The sequence below is a fragment of the Seriola dumerili genome, unplaced genomic scaffold, assembly GCF_002260705.1.
Source record: "Seriola dumerili isolate Sdu_G_001 unplaced genomic scaffold, Sdu_1.0 BDQW01000088.1, whole genome shotgun sequence".
Classification (NCBI taxonomy): Eukaryota; Metazoa; Chordata; class Actinopteri; order Carangiformes; family Carangidae; genus Seriola; species Seriola dumerili.
In genome coordinates this window covers 12,612,932-12,629,168 of record NW_019174343.1, presented here as the reverse complement: position 1 = coordinate 12,629,168, position 16,237 = coordinate 12,612,932, and the positions used below count along the sequence as shown (strand labels likewise).

At 39.2% G+C, this 16,237-nt stretch overlaps 1 protein-coding gene across 2 annotated transcripts in view; it reads right to left on the bottom strand.

Annotated features, from left to right (window-relative positions):
- The window catches only part of LOC111221587 (calcium/calmodulin-dependent protein kinase type 1-like), a 34,869-nt gene that overhangs the window by 4,892 nt on the left and 13,740 nt on the right, over positions 1-16,237 (bottom strand). For both annotated transcript variants that reach the window (XM_022745040.1, XM_022745042.1), the window contains 2 exons: positions 6,281-6,412; positions 991-1,065 (listed from right to left, as the gene is read on the bottom strand). In XM_022745040.1, the coding sequence (XP_022600761.1) occupies positions 991-1,065; positions 6,281-6,412 (207 nt within the window). The remainder of the gene's footprint in view (positions 1-990; positions 1,066-6,280; positions 6,413-16,237) is intronic.

Here is a 16,237-nt window from a genome sequence, read left to right as displayed (position 1 = left end):
TATCTACTGAAACGTGTGCTTTAACACTGTAATAATGAAATGTTCTACATGTATATATCTCTAATAAACAACTGCATAAAGATGGAAATGTGGAGGTGTGAATGAAACTGCAGGAAAGGGATGTGATCATGTCTGCTTGATATTACACCAAGAAGCCACTAGATGGAGACATCACTCTGCATACAGAATATCTGCTAACTGGGTGTGTTTCCTCGAGCTTCCAATACCAATCACTCATACACACACACACACACACACACACACACACACACACCGAACTCACTAAACACACACACAGTTGATATTTTTAACATATCATGAACGAGGCACAGAATTCAGAGAAAAGGAAACGACAAGTGGACAGTTCCAGAGATGATTAAGAAAGAAGGAGAGAAGCAAAGGGATGTGGAAACCTTGAATCAGAGGGAACACTATTGTACTGCTGTATTGAAAGGTCACATCAAAACTATTATGAGGGAACACAATTGTATTTCAAGGTTTTGAAATCTATTGAAAAATAACTTGAGAAACACAAGCACTCAAGAAAAGAATTCCCCACTAGTCCTTGCCTTTATAAATGTACACCCCTCCCTCTCTCTCTCTGATTTGCCAATGACTGTGATTAATGCATAAATGATTGATATTTTCAGGAGCCTTTCAGTAAATCGTGCTGGTGATCGTGAGCTGTCCTTTCTGTGGTTCTCTCTCTCTCTCTCTCTCTCTCTGACATTTCAGGAGTTGAGGTGGGTGGGAGGCTGACAGGCTGCAGGTGTGAGGGCAAACTCCCCACTGGTGCTCATGAGTAGGCATAGTACAGTCTTTTCTTGTGAGTGTGTGTGTGTGTGTGTGTGTTCATGCACATGCAAGTGTGATACAGAGTGCAGTTAATGGCATGTGACATGCAGTGCGTGGGAGAGCGCAAGTAGGGAGTTTGAAACACACATCACACAAAGACAAGTCACACAAACCCACACGTATGTGAATACTCACAGTTGCATGACAAGGTAGAGGTGTGATTTACTCTCAAATATCTCTTCCAGAGATACAATGTTGGCGTGTTTAATCCTGTGAGGAGGGAGAACAGAGAAACAAGATGAGAAATGAGGCTGTTCATATTATTATTATTCTTAAAATACACAGACTTCTACTAGTCATTTAGCCATTAGTATTGAAATTGTCTGCAGGTAGCATAAAAAATTCTCCTGGGTGTCATTAGAATTACTTGTTAGGAGTTTGAAATCTTGTCCAGTAGATATGATTGGGACAATCAGTGTATGAACCCACCACGCAGCTGTTTACTGGCTGTAGAGGAGGCTACACTGTGTGGTGGCAAGCAGCTTCCCAATAGGCTGAACTCTGTGTTCTGCTGCCCCCTAAGACCCGTGGGTGCACTGACAGGGGTGAGAAGATGACTCACCAGATCAAGATTGGTGTTGTACTCCTTTGCTTGACCAGTTTGTACTTTTACCTGTATCATGACAGACCTCTGTCCCAGACACATGCTCTTAATTTCAATGTGGCACGTATAACGAAATGGGCCCAAGGTCACATAAAATTAACATTTTGACATTACAAACATTTTTTGTTTATTCATCATTTGCAGATTTTCAACTTATTCAGAGGGACAGTGATGCATAATGAGCAGCTGATTTGTATTTCTGTTGGAAGCATTTTGCGAGGTTTGGTCTTCACATGAGGAGATTTTTAAGTGTCGTCTTGCACCAGGAAACACAACAATTTTAGGATATGTGGGGACATAATTTCCGTTTAAACTGTTTGAAAAATATGGCTATTTAATGGTAATTTTAACTTCCAGCACCTTAAATGTAGACTTGTGTATTAAACCTCACGACTTTTAAGTATGAAGCAAAACTTGTCCATAGGATTGAGTATTGAAAACAAAAACAAAAAAGGTATAGTAAAAAGTATTTTATCATATTCTATATCTATTTTATTTTATCATATCAAAACTCAGGTAACGTATCAGCATTGGTGTCAAAAAATTTCAAATGATAAACAGCCCTAGATACACGTGTATGTGTGTCTGACGCCTTCGATACTCTCAGTTTAAAGGTAGCTTGTGGCGTTTTCTTGTAAACGAACAAAAGTTACATTCAGTGTCACTCATCAAAATGCATTTTCTTTCCCATGAAACATTTTCAAAGCTAATTTTTAGAAATATTTTAAATTGTACACTATTTACATCCACATTTGTTGTGCTTGCAGCAACTTTCTTCACTGTCTTCGATGATGCGTGGCTATGTTTTTACTGCCACCAACAGTGGATCAGTGGAACGGCATGAAACCAACGACAGGATGTGAACCATGCCACTCGCTCACAGCATGTGTGTCCTTATGCGCATTTACGATACAAACAAAATGGGAACTCAGTTGTAAAAACATTGCTTCTTCACACGACTATTGGTCAAGAACTCCACTGGGGGCTCCTTTAACTGCAACTTTTGTACTTCTCTGATTTTCTCTTTGAGCCCTCATCATGCAACCCTCTGTGTTTGTGTGTAACCAATTCATTTCATTTAGCCCAGTACCTCGATGCATTTGAAGGTTACTGAGTTGACTTGGAGGCTGGTTGTACAGAGACAACACAAAGCACGTGTCTGAGCTGTACTGGAGGTAACAGTGTATGTGTCAGCCTCAGCTCATGCTGGATTACAGCAATGACTCTTATCCAGATTGTAACTATGCATGGACACCTTCATTCATCTGCTTAGCTCAGTGCGGAAGGAGAGATGGACCCAGTGAAGGATGAATGATGGATTAAAGCTGCCGAGTGAGCGGACACGTGTGAACGGGTGTGAGCTCAAGTGTGCACTTTATCACACAATTATAGAAGATCAGACACATGCAGTCAAGTTACTGCATTTGAGTTGGATTTCTGTGCAGGTGTGTTTGTGTGGGCGATGAAAACAGAAATGCTGGACACTGGTCATGGTGATTGTCAGAGTGCTGAAATGTCTTATGAAGGCTGGTGAGTCATTTGCTGACCTCTGTCAGCACCTGTGGGTCTCACGACGCATCAGAACATAGAAGTCAGCAAATTAGAGAACAGTATTGTCCACACAGCAACGGCTAAATCTGACACGTGGGTGAATCTGGCAGATCTACTGATTCTTAAATCCATATTCTGTTGAGTTTCTCAAATAATGACGTATTTTATGCATTTCTTTAAGGACATTTTTTTATTTTAACAGCCTCGGGTAATCTGGCATCACTCCTTTTTGCACATTTGACCTTTTGTATTTTATTTGTTTTTCTTACAGCTGTGAAACAATCTTTTGTTGTTTTTTTCCCCCCAGAGCAGTTAGTGGGCTTTGAATGAACGAATGCCTCCTGCAATATCTGTAGGATCTTAAAGTTCCTGCGGTGGGAGAAGATTTTTCTCAGGTCAGAAGAGGTACATGCATTAAAGTGAAGATAATCTGGTTTCTCCAACAGAACTCTCCATTAAAAAACTGAACCAGGTTACATGATGTTTCAGAATTCAGGTTACTGCAGAAAGCGGTAATACGGTTACTAAGATGCATGTACATGTACACCACGTTACATACATTTTCAGGATATTGAGTAATAAATGCTCCCTGTTCCACAACTTCCTTGTTAAGAGGCAAGTGCCTCATCATGCATAACTGTTGAGCAATAGAGTCAGTTAAAGTGGACATTTGGTGTTTTTAGGCCTGAAACATTGTGAGCAGTGGATGTGCGGTGAGAAACACACAATTACTTTGAGTCCAACATTACTTGAGATAGATCCACTTGACATTTCTAGCTCAAAAATATGTCTCAGTTATGTTATACAGCTACATTCATAAACCTTTTTTAGATTTTCAACAGAGCCACCGCAGCAACTTCAGCATCTCTTCTGACTGGCACAGCTACAGATGACTTAGCAGAGTGTGATTAGTCACTGTATTTGCACATGTCTGTGTTTGAGTAAATGTTTGGTCTAGATAAAATGGGAAGAGGATGAACAGCCAGCTATCCAATGTGATGATATCACATGGCTACAGTGGTGGTATATCAAACTACCATCAGGCAGGGCAGCCATCTTACAAACAGCAATTAAAAGAGTGAAGAGGTGACTATGTCCGATTAGGATCTTCTGGCTTTGCATCTGCCCCAACACAAACTGAGCCATTACACACTAAACTGATAATAAATTCACTTTGTTTACATTGCCACAAATGCTTTAAACAGGTTGGAAACATTAAATAAACAATAATAAATTTAGAACGAGAGACATTAAAGGAAAGTCAAGATGAAAAGTTTGTCTCTGGCCTCACAGGAAGGAACAAAGGATTGTTTCTTAGACAATAACATTTATGTGCGCCGGCTGTCTCCTGTGGTCAAAAACAAGAGAGGAGGGTTACTTCACGGTAAATCTTCAGTGTTGCACCACTGTACGGTTAAAGTTTATAGATAGAAAAGATACGAAAAGTAGACAGTGACACTAAGTTTCGTTTTACGGGAACAGTGCATTGTTGACACAAAAGTGGGATTTGATATTTAACATTTACGCAACGACATGATCAGTTTAGTGTTCACAACACTTCAATACTTCATTGTTAGTTGGGTTTGGCTGTTGTATTCAAACCTTTAACTGGACTGAGAAATCTAAACGGGGGGAATATATTTTCAATCCAATGATTTCATGACCTTCAAAACCAAAGAAAATCAGCAAACATAAAAATATGACACTGTTTTTACTTAAATGACACCTATTCAAAGATGCACTCAGACCTTGTCCTGTGCTCTGTGTATCTTGAGGATGAGGTGTTAAAATGAGTAATGCAACCTTCATATGAGTCTATACAAACCATGATTTTCAGGCCAAGTTTAACTCAGTTAACTCCATTTGTCAAAATTGTCACCAAACTGCTAACCCCCACCACTCTCATTCCACCGTCCTCACTTCAGGAGGAATCATAGCTGTATATTGGCGAGAGTTGTGTGTCTCCTGTAACCCAGGCAACAAGAGCTCTAAAAATAACCTGGGACCCGATGTAGATCAGCCATTTTCACCACGGCCTGTAATTCCCCATATCTAAAGAGAAGTATGTTTGAAGCACCCAACAATTACCAGAGTGTTATTGTTGCTTGCCTTTCTCTTACATATAATAAAATATAATAAAACATTATATCCTTCGCAAAGGTAGAGAGAAAACTTGTGCATGAGCTGTGTCAAGAGCGATCCTGTGCAGTCTTTTTGTAGGTGTGAACATTTTATGTGATATGACTCCATGTGACAAGCGAAACCACTCATTTTTGCCCCATGATATGTTAAGAAACAAGGATTAAAGGTGCATTACTTGTATTTTCAAATGCTAGGGCAGATTATAAAACAAGTTGCACAGCACAATGAGCTTCAAAAGTTAATTTAAGTTGATTATACTAAATAGGCTAATTGAAACAAGTATATTTTTTATAGTTTTATCACCAAAATGTCAAAAAATAAATAAAAAAACAAAAAATGAATCAACATTTTCTCATGCCAATACAATGGCGGTGAATACTATTGTGCTCACAGCACTAAAAACAGCATTAGCTTTTTCCTGAAGCTGCTAGTCAGGTGAATCCACAGAACATGTTGTTTTCAAAGAGACTATTTCTTCAGCAGAAAGTAGTTCAACTGAAAACTCTTCACAGTGAAGTCTCTGGTTTTTCCAGATTAACCAGGACATTGTTTCCTGAGTCACAAGTTGTTGAAATTTCAAAATGCCATTTGAACGCCAAACATGAAAAAATGTTAACTCCTTTAATACACTGTACTTGGGCAAATAAAACTAACACTACCTGGATGGACTAGACACCAATAGTGTTTTTTCAGGGGGGGGTTTTTGGTGCTGGCCCTTTAATTGGCCCTATCTATTGAGAAACTGTCTTTACTGTGGGAATATCAGGATGCAAATACACAGTACATATCCAAATTTTACAGCGCTTGAGTGACAAGTAAGATTAAGTTTAATATGACGCATATTACATGCGTCATAGTAGATCATATTACAACATATATGATATCTAGTAATGTGATACAACATACATGATGCAGTAATGGGGATACAGTAATGAAAATTTTACCATCTTGAACTTTGTAGATAGTATTTCAGATGCAGGCTAATGCTGAACATCGGTCTGTGGTTTCAACACAAACTGGTTCAAAAATACGATTTAATTTTATATGTTACCATCATGTTATATTACATTATAAAGAACCACAGAGTCTACCATTGTTTATTTCTCATATTCAGAGAGGTCCACTTACTTGTGCAGGACTGCTATCTCATTCTCAATGCTGTTTTCTTTGCCCTCTAATGCCTTTTTGGGGATACACTTGATAGCCACCAACTTCTGGGTCCTCTTCTCCTCAGCCAGGACCACCTCAGAGAACGCTCCCCTGAAACACAAATACACAGGTCAGCCTGTCAGACCCCAGTCCATTTATCACAGGGTATGTAGGCAGAGCTCCTCATGTGCATTTGTGACATTGCAGAGAAAAAAAAACAAAAAAGCGAAATCCTGCTTTGATGTTAAATTGGCAGAACGCTTCTGATAACTTGGCTACTTACAATTAAGCGCTTGAAGAAATTCTCGCCCACTGATGCCAGATAGTGTTTATTTTTAACTTCAGCCTCCTCCTGAAGTCTTTGGGTTGCTGCTGAGTCAAGTTTTGGAGAGGCTACAAGTTGGTGGGATGCTTTGGAAGCACTGACTCCAAATTCTGAGGTTTATCTCAGTGACAGATTTTGATACTCGCCCAAAACTTCTTTCAAGTCTCAACCACGTGATGCCCATCAATCAACTGGATGGCCACAGTGTGTGCAGCATCATTCTTTCTGTCTCACATTAAATTTCTCCTACGAAATTTGCACTAAACTGCTTAAAATATGCGTATTGTGTGTGTGTGTATGTGTGTGTTTCTGCCAGCGTCTGGACACCATACAGTGTAGTTGAGTGGTGTATATAAAAGTGTGTGCGAATGTGGATCATACAGGGCAATGTAGTGTAGATTCAGGCATAAAGTAAAACACCTATTAACATAACAGAGCAGTTAACGCCATTCGTTATTCTTTTTTAGCACATTTGTAAACCAGTAGAAATACTAATCTCTTTATCTATGATGCACCAGACATTTTAATATATCTTTAACAGTCTTGTCTGTATGTTGTGATTTGTGTACAGTTAACACTGCACAACAGTTTTGTACTTAGGTTGGGTTGTGACATGCTCAAGTATGCAGTCTATTTTATCTGCCCTGATGGCTTTACGATAAACAACTTCACTTCTTTCTTTTTTTTCCCTCTATGTGTCTGCCTTCCAACTAAAATCAATAATGAAAAAACAAGTAAAGCAACATATCTCAAAGAAGTTAAGGACTTCAGCATTTTCCCATGACCCATTTAAAAGTAGATACAGACATTTCTTACGAGCTCTGGCGTTCTGGCAGAGGTCCAGAGATTTTTGACTCAGATCCAAAGCTGCACAATAACTATATGGGATTCCTGACTCACAGTAAGAAAAATGCTCTAGTGAAGTGTGAGTAAACTGTGAAAGAAATACAGCTGTTAAATGTAAAGCAGCATAACAGCCTCCTAGGCTGAGACCCAGTCCTGCAACAGAAGTCCCCTGTCATGGTTCCTTCTGTCTTCCCCCTAAAGGTTCATTCCCAGTTTATCTATCTCCGTGTGTATGTGTGAGTGTGTGTGTGTGTGTGTGTGTGTGTGTGTGTGTGTGTGTGTGTGTGTGTGTGGTGTGTGTGTGTGTGTGTGTGTGTGTGTGTCTGCTGGGCATGGTGTACTGTACTCCTCCTGCTCTCAATCATCCTGCATACCTGAAGCTCATCCAGTAAATCAACTCCTGTACTCCACTATTCGCTAGATCGTTCACCACTGTGGTAACGGAGCTGAACTCTGCCTCTGCCTTCGATCCTGTCCTGCTCACCCAGCTCCTCATCCATCTGCCGCTCCAGTTATATCCTGTTTGCCTGTCTGCCTTGCTTCATCTACCTTGCCCTGGCCCCTCGATCCGGATTTCTCTCTCTGCCCTGCTCCAAAGTCCTTTCTGGCTCAAGGCCCGACAACATCACCTTTTGATGTTTACAATAAATCTGTGTTTGAACTTTTTACCTTCACGCCTCTGAGTTCTACTTTTGAGTCCAAACTGCATTTAACATCACACCTTCGTACAGTCTAATGTTTCAGTGTGAACAACTCTCTTTATGTAATGTAAAATAAGGTCTATAGCACGAGTGGTCTCAGATTAATTACATGTATGAAAGTCCCTGGAGGATTAGGCAAAAACACACAATGACCTAAAACTGTGATGAGATATAATTTTGATTTGTATGGGTATAATTGTACTGTATGTTTGGCAATAAACAAGAGGAAGAGCTTCCAACACACTGGGATCTGCTCCCTCTATTTTATTACATACACTTTTGGTCGTAGACCCTTGAGGCATGCAGGGCAAACAGAGAATGAAAGACCACTCAAGTGTATACTGTATATAGGCATTGCAGTAATGAGCCCCGATGCAAAACATCTGTGTATCCCACAGACAATACCTTATGCTGCGTGCACGTCATTAGGGATGGATGGTAGAGATGGGAAAGATTCTCATGTTTATGACTGGCAAGCATTCATGTCACCACACCACACCACACCACTCAAGACGGTTGTGTGATTGCAACATTGTCCAACCCTATTTTGAGAGAGTTCAAAATACTGTGAACTGGCTGATGTGACGCATCCATATTTTTTTGCTTTTTGGGCATTTTCATATTAAGTACCAAGCTGGATAATTCAGAAAAATCCCTGTCTCAATTACAACTTGGACATTAACGGAAAAGCTATTTATAAGCTGGACATAACTGAGATAACCCGAACACATCACAGCCGAGTTTTTTAGTCTCTCAAACAAGAAACATAGATGGGATAAAATTGATAAAACGTCAAGTCAGAGCCTGGAAAGATAATTTTCTAAGATAAAAACATGTTCAATGTGCAATAAACAATAATGCTATGGAAAAACTAATGCTACTACAATTGTCAGAGGATTTCACTCAGTAACGCACAATCAATATGATCAACATATCAAGAAATCCTATATTATTATTTTAAATCACACAAGTTCACCAAAATAAAGCTACTATTTGACATCTATTTGGCAGCTGAAATGAAACATTGCTACCTCGTCTCACTGCTTGAATAAACTGCCTCCTCCAGACTGAATAAGTGCCAACGACATGGCAAACAAAAATGTTCTATTTATGTGTTATTTATTTACAGTACAACCTTTGTAATTCAAATGTGCTGCACTGGATTGATACACAACTCAACTCAACTCAACTATTGTTATGTACCGGGTTCTTTGAAATCAGCTCATATATTATTTTATGAGCTGATTATTATTATTACTACTATTACTATTACTGAATTTTCACGAATTTTTTCGTGGAATGCTCCCTTCTAACCAATCAGAGAAGGCCAAAGTCAAGGGTGGGATCTTGCAGCTGTCAATCAATATGCGAACACACTTCAAGTCTACTACTACTCTCACGTCGAAGCTTCCAGCAAGACAGCGAACAATGAAAGGATGTAGGTGAAGGGCTTTTGCTTTTCCTTTCAACAATGCAGTTGCATTTTTATAGGGAAGTTTGTGTATCAGATCTTCAGATCTTTCTCACTTACTTCCTCTGATGTTTTATTTTCATTCTACATTAACTCATGGTGAACAAATGCATGTTTGTAATTATCTAATCAGTATACAAACTGGTCTGCCAATAGATGTTGGCAGTATCACCACATTCAGACATGTCCCTGTTTCCCTAAAATATGTGGTACTAAAGTTGAAGGAAACTTTAGAGCTGCGATACTAACCTTGATCAAAAGTTACATCAATACCTGCTTGTGCGCTTTTTCTCCATGTGTAGAAACACCCCTGTAGTTATGGCATTAAACAAAAGTGCGTGCGTGTATATGTGTGTGTGTGTGTGTGTGTGTGTGTGTGTGTGTGTGTGTGTGTGTGTGTGTGTGTGTGTGTGTGTGTGTGTGTGTGTGTGTGCGTGTGTGTGTGGTGAGGAGTGGGGGGCCTGTCAGCTGTCAGTTTGTGCCATGCACTATCACTGCGGCCACAGACAGCTGTACGTGTGGACAGAGAGGAACCACAACCATCGAGTCACTAGGTTTGCAGATACATTATCATTAACCAACAAGGAAGGAATGGCAGTGTCTGTGGCGACCGATGGCATGTTGGAGGTGTGCTGATCACAGCCCTTTTTAATTCACTGTGGCTTTCACTGTTTGTGCTATTCCTCCCTTCAATATTTAAAACAGAACTGCTGACCACATAGTGCAGAATATGTCCTGGTCTGGTTGATAAGATCTGTTTTATTTAAGAATCGCACCGGTAATGAAGCTCTTCACAATAAAAATGTCTTGTGGGTTCACCAGTGGAAAGCTTTTGATGTGAATCAGCAACAGCTGGAAAGGTTCAGTTTGCCTGAGCAGTAACTTAAAACACTAATAAATACAGCTCAAAGTGATCAGTATTCAGTAAAATACGGCTGATATCTCAAAGTACAAACAGGATCACAGCGGTGAAACTAACTCCAAACTAAAGAGAAGAAGGAAGGACTACAATGTCTGTGGCAACTGACGGCATGTTATAGGTGTGCTGATCACACATCTCCAACATTTTTAAATCAGAGCTTTGTCTCTCTCCAGCACAGACACACATGAATTTAGCTGCTGAAGACATAGGTAAGGGGAGGAGACTGTGGTCGATCCTGCTACCAATCAGGACCACAGCAGCATGATGTGGCCATCCCCTGCAGTGAGGCTGTAGAGGACACACATGTCATCACAGCTTGGCATGGCCGAAAGCAGACCAACATGGGCCACTGGGAAAAAAAAAAAAAAACTACAACTCAAAACTGCTCATTTGGGAGAATTCACATGTCTTTTGTTCTATTTTGTTATTTCTACAACTACAGTATGTGGCCCTGAATACTGGAACATTAGTCATGTTTTGGTCCACAGCCTGTTTGACTGCTCATATGCAAATGATATTTATTCTACGGCTCTGAACTGGAAAATGGTCTCTTCTCCTCGAGCCTCTGGGTGCTTTAACAGGGAAATAAGCATTTTTTGTTAATAGAGCATCTGAAAGTACATGATGCACACATACATATTTCTTGGTTCATTTACAGGCTCAGGTTTTTAGTTCTCTTTTGTTTCTTTAAGTGTTGCTCTGACAAATTAACTAAGGCTTATCTAGTTATTTCATACATACATTACAGTTAATGAATTGGGTATGTTTTGTGTGATGTATAATTTTGTATTCTATCTTTAAGAACAGCCTCTTGTTATTTAAAAGATAAACAAGAGCCACCAATATATTTTGCAAATGTCTCGAATGTCTTGATTCCAGCTGCACATCAAGGGATCAGGGGTCCCAACCCCAACATGGAGAAGCTCAAGCCTGGTGTTTAAGGTGTCATAGAATAGCGCATACAAAGAATTGTGGGTATAGAAGAAGCAACACAAGATACATTTTGATATTACATCTAACCTACAGTATTCAAAAAGTATATTTAATCTCTGGTTCCATACTTAATCCAGAGTGACCTACATACAGTTCCTCTGGTGTTATTAACATCAAACCTCAACCCATTGTCTGATCAAACTAACGATTATCCTGGGAGTGAGGCCTTGTGGTCACATCTCAACAAGAAAGTAAAACTGCCACAGAAAGGCCATTAGCTGTGGCAGGAATCCAGCTGTGTGGAGGAGGTTGTCAGTGCTGCAAATTCCTGTGAAGCATCTGGAGGATTTAGTTGACATTCTCCATGCACCCACTGACAGGCCAAGGGGCTCTGGGGAAGTGTCATACAGTGGTTCATACAAACATTGAGAAAATCTGAGAACACTAATGTGTCTTTGACTATCTGTAGTCTGCTTATCTGTTCATTATTTTAGCACTCAAACCGCCACCAGTGTCACATCTTTGTCAAGCAACACAATGAATGTCTGTATCAATTTTTCCGCATATTAACTGTTAACGATCATTTTTATTTCAAACATTTATCTATCATTACCCCTGACTCCCTGTCACCAAATGGCACTGGACATTTTTTTCATGTAGTTCCAGAAGAGATTTTTTTTATTGTGTTGGGAAATGCGCTCTAACACCTTTAAAGCTGCTGTTGTGAATGTTCACCATTAGCATGCCACATGGCAAACACATGCTAATGGACTATGCTAAGACGTAGTGTAACAGCAAGACAAGCAGAAAAAAGGTAACAAAGACTCTGTAATGCGAGTTACACAGCAGAATCTACCTTACATCTGCCAGCATTAGCAAACAAAAGCTACAGGTCAGACCCAAGTGGCAACATCTGTGGCTCAAAAATGAAGCTAACATGGAAGTGCCAAAAAGGGAGGGACATGAGAATAATGCTCAATTTTCATGTTTGATAAAAATGCTGAGATGTTACAACAAAAGCATTGTTTAAACGTTTGCATGCCTAAATTGTCCTGATGAAGAAAATGCTCCCACACTTAATGTCCTCTGTCTCCCATTGGCAGCATAGGCTCACTCATCCAAATGCCTTTCTATAGGTTGTGCTGTAGAAAAGCACTATGCTTCTACTATAGTTAATGTATGAAACATTACAATCCTGCTGCATGTATCCAGCAGTGGGGCAGATGTTAAACCATTAGTGCCACTACCTGTTCAATAGCTTTCAGGCAAGTGTTTTACTTGATACCTCTACAAAACTGTTTTCCTCTGCTACACAGACACAGTGCAGGCTCAGAAGAGATGAAGAGTATATAATTCTGTATTATAAACTACATATTCGATGGCTGCAGAGTAGTGTGATGAGTTTGCTGAAAGCTTAATCCTAGCAAAGGTTTCAGATGGATTATATAGTAAACAACTCTGTTTACTGAGCTGTTCCTGTTCCTAACCGGACATTCTTATCACCACCACGGGACCTGTGTCCAGGAAGAGAATATACACACACACACACACACACACATACATACAGTATCACTGCACTGTTATTAGCCACTAAACCCCCAGTGAAGACACGCTCGCTGCAACTATCCAAACAGAAGGGTGTGTTGTCACAAATTTACTCTGCAAATACTACACAAGAGTTTAATTATACTGTAGACATGCAGTAACAAAATGTAAATGCATGGTCTCGAACAGGGTAAATATTTACATGCAACTGAAACAGTAGACATTTTTGTGATCAACATTGTGCTGTTGTGTACAAAACCTGTATCCAAACACTGCACCAGTTTCTGTCTCTGAGTAAGCTGCTTGCTTAGTTTCGGTTGCTACAAGCAACCTTTTCATGTACGTATCCCATGATGCTTCACTCAGTGCATCAAAGGAATTTAAACCCAAGGAATTAGGATCTTGCATCTACTTTTGTGCACACTCCCATACAACAAACACACAGGCACATGACATAAATGCAATCGGTACTAACAGACCATTAGAAAATGCGGCGGGTACAGATAAAACCAGCACAGATCAAATGATTTCCATTGACAACAAAAAAGACCATAAACTAGGGCCGTAACGGGCAGTAGTTGATCTGTGATCCGTACGGACCACCCCCCAAATGGTACGACATGCATTTGAACCACAGATTAATTGCGAAATTTGATCACAATAGTGTGAAATGCAGTTTTACTGACACTGTTATTTTTCAAATAATTTAATAATTCCCATAAATCTCGATGCAGAGTTGCAGTGAAACGATACAGAGAAAGCAGTTGTGTGGTCACGTGAACAGCAACGGCAATACACCGAGCATAGCCACACATTTGAAGCAACATCACCCTGGTGTGTCAGTGACTGGACCAAACACAATTAACAATAACTTCTAATCGCAGCACCTAAGCAGCCCTTTGCTGCAGAATCAGACTTGGCTATAGCTATTAACAAATCTACTGTGATTTTTATTGCTGCAGACATGAGGCCACACTCCAGTGTTTGAAAACAAAAGGTTTAAAAAATATGTTTAAAAAAAATATTGAACATTTTGAATGAAGGACTATTACATTTCAGTGAGTTTTGTGATCCATTGCACCCCGACCATAAACATATTGGTAACGATGACTGAAACATTTTAACATGCAGTCATCAAAACTTTTTGTCTGGCACAGACCATCGTAACACAGCAGATGGTGTTACGATGGTCTGTGCCAGTGCAGACATGTAAAGATATGCTGTGTTAAAATAAACTCAAATGCAAGCACACATTTAAAAAGAATAAACAAGGAAGCATTCCTCATATGGTGTGGTGTTCTGAGAGTCCAACTCTTCCTTGACTATGTATGTTATGTTCCTATAAATCCCACGTTTCTCAAACTCCAACTAATTTTTCTGTCCTGCTGAGAAATTGGTCAAGAGGGTATGTAAACAGATGACAAAATAGTAACTGTGGAAGGGACAGAGAGACATAGGGAAGGACCATCTGGTCCAATCAGAGCTGAGAGATACCCAACTGTGATACTGGCCCTGAAACATAAAAAGACCATCTTTGCTCTGTGAGCCCCCAAAACACGAGGATCTGTACAACGAAACCACAATCAGTTTACTGTATCTGAAAACTCAATCATTGTATAACAGCTTAGTATAATCAAGTGAGCTGGATTCATATGGATATAAAATTGTAAGAGAATAAGATCTTGAAGCTGCTAATCAACATTTTTATATTAACCATGGATAATGTGAAAGGGCTTGCCAGTAGTGATGAACCTATAGATAATTATAAATATAAACATATATAATATATTCTTTTCAGACGGAGCAAGCTGTTGTTTTCTGAGAACAAGCTCTAAAAACTCACGGTCTGCTACCTGCTCTGCAACAACTGACAGACGAAGTTCGACACTAGCGGAGCATCTAGCAGCCGAGAAGACAGATATTTCCCTCACGAATTGTTGGAAACCAAAAACAGAGATAAAAGAGTAAATGAATGCTAATGTTCCTGTGTGTCTGTTGAATATTTAAACAAGCAAATGTTTGCTAACATGATTGCTATATCATCTTTATAAAGTGATGATATGTCAATGTTATGTTTATAGCTTGTTGTGTTGCCCCAAGTGGAGAAAAAGAATGATGAAATGCAGTTTTAATCTAACTAAACACTTATTTAGAGTCATTTCAAAGCATTTAGCAGTTAAGTTCAATTTTTAATATAGGCCCTGTCGTTTTGGTGTCAGGGCTTTGTTCTTGTACACTAAATGAAAAGCAATAAATTCAATTTCCTTATATTTATTTAGAAAAATCGAATAATTAACGGTGGTATGTGGGACATTCTCGTAATGTAAAAATGAATCCTATCAGACATTTGTGTTTAGGCTAAAAAATTACATTTGTCAGCATCGTTTTAATTTATCTACACCTGCGCTACTGAGATAACATCATGCAGGTGCCGAATCACTTTGAGCCTATGTTTTCCTTTAAGTATACTAATATATTGATTATTGTTGCTTATTACTTTGGTTGCATATTGAAATGAAAATAGTTCAGGATGAATACAGGTATCATGACTGTAATAAAAAAGGGATTCATTTAGTTTACTTTTAACTGACAACAAATATCATCTACTGGTATCATCGTGTTTTGTTCACTTTCATCTTAATAATCCCTTAATATGAATGTTGCCATGGTGCTGGTATGTTTGACTCACTGCCAGCAATTCTGTCATTTGGGTGAAGACCTCAGAGCTTTCCACACCATTTTTTGACCATATCAAGAAAGCTGAACAGCTACATCCTCCCCAACTAAGTTCACAAACATTTCTGTTTATCTTTAAATCTGAATGTGTGTGCCCAACAATTTACAAATGAGCCATTAACAAAACACATTTTATTGTGCTTGTCATTTGTTAACATATAAAATGCAAACAACTCTAAGTCTAAATATACATCAATGTTGAACAAGGATTTGACTTCATTAATGGCTAGTGTATGATGTACATTATTGTCGTGATCTCATAACCGTGCTTAACAACCTTATTTCCCTTAGCTGCACACGGCTGTTTTCAGGGTGCTACTTAAGAATGTCAACATCTAGCCAGTTATAGCAAAGAAATTTAATCAGGAATAAGTGGAGATATTCAACTTAAATTTGTTAGATGGTCGCAGATAAGACGAATGGAAGGATAATGATAATATGAAGACAACTGTCTGCT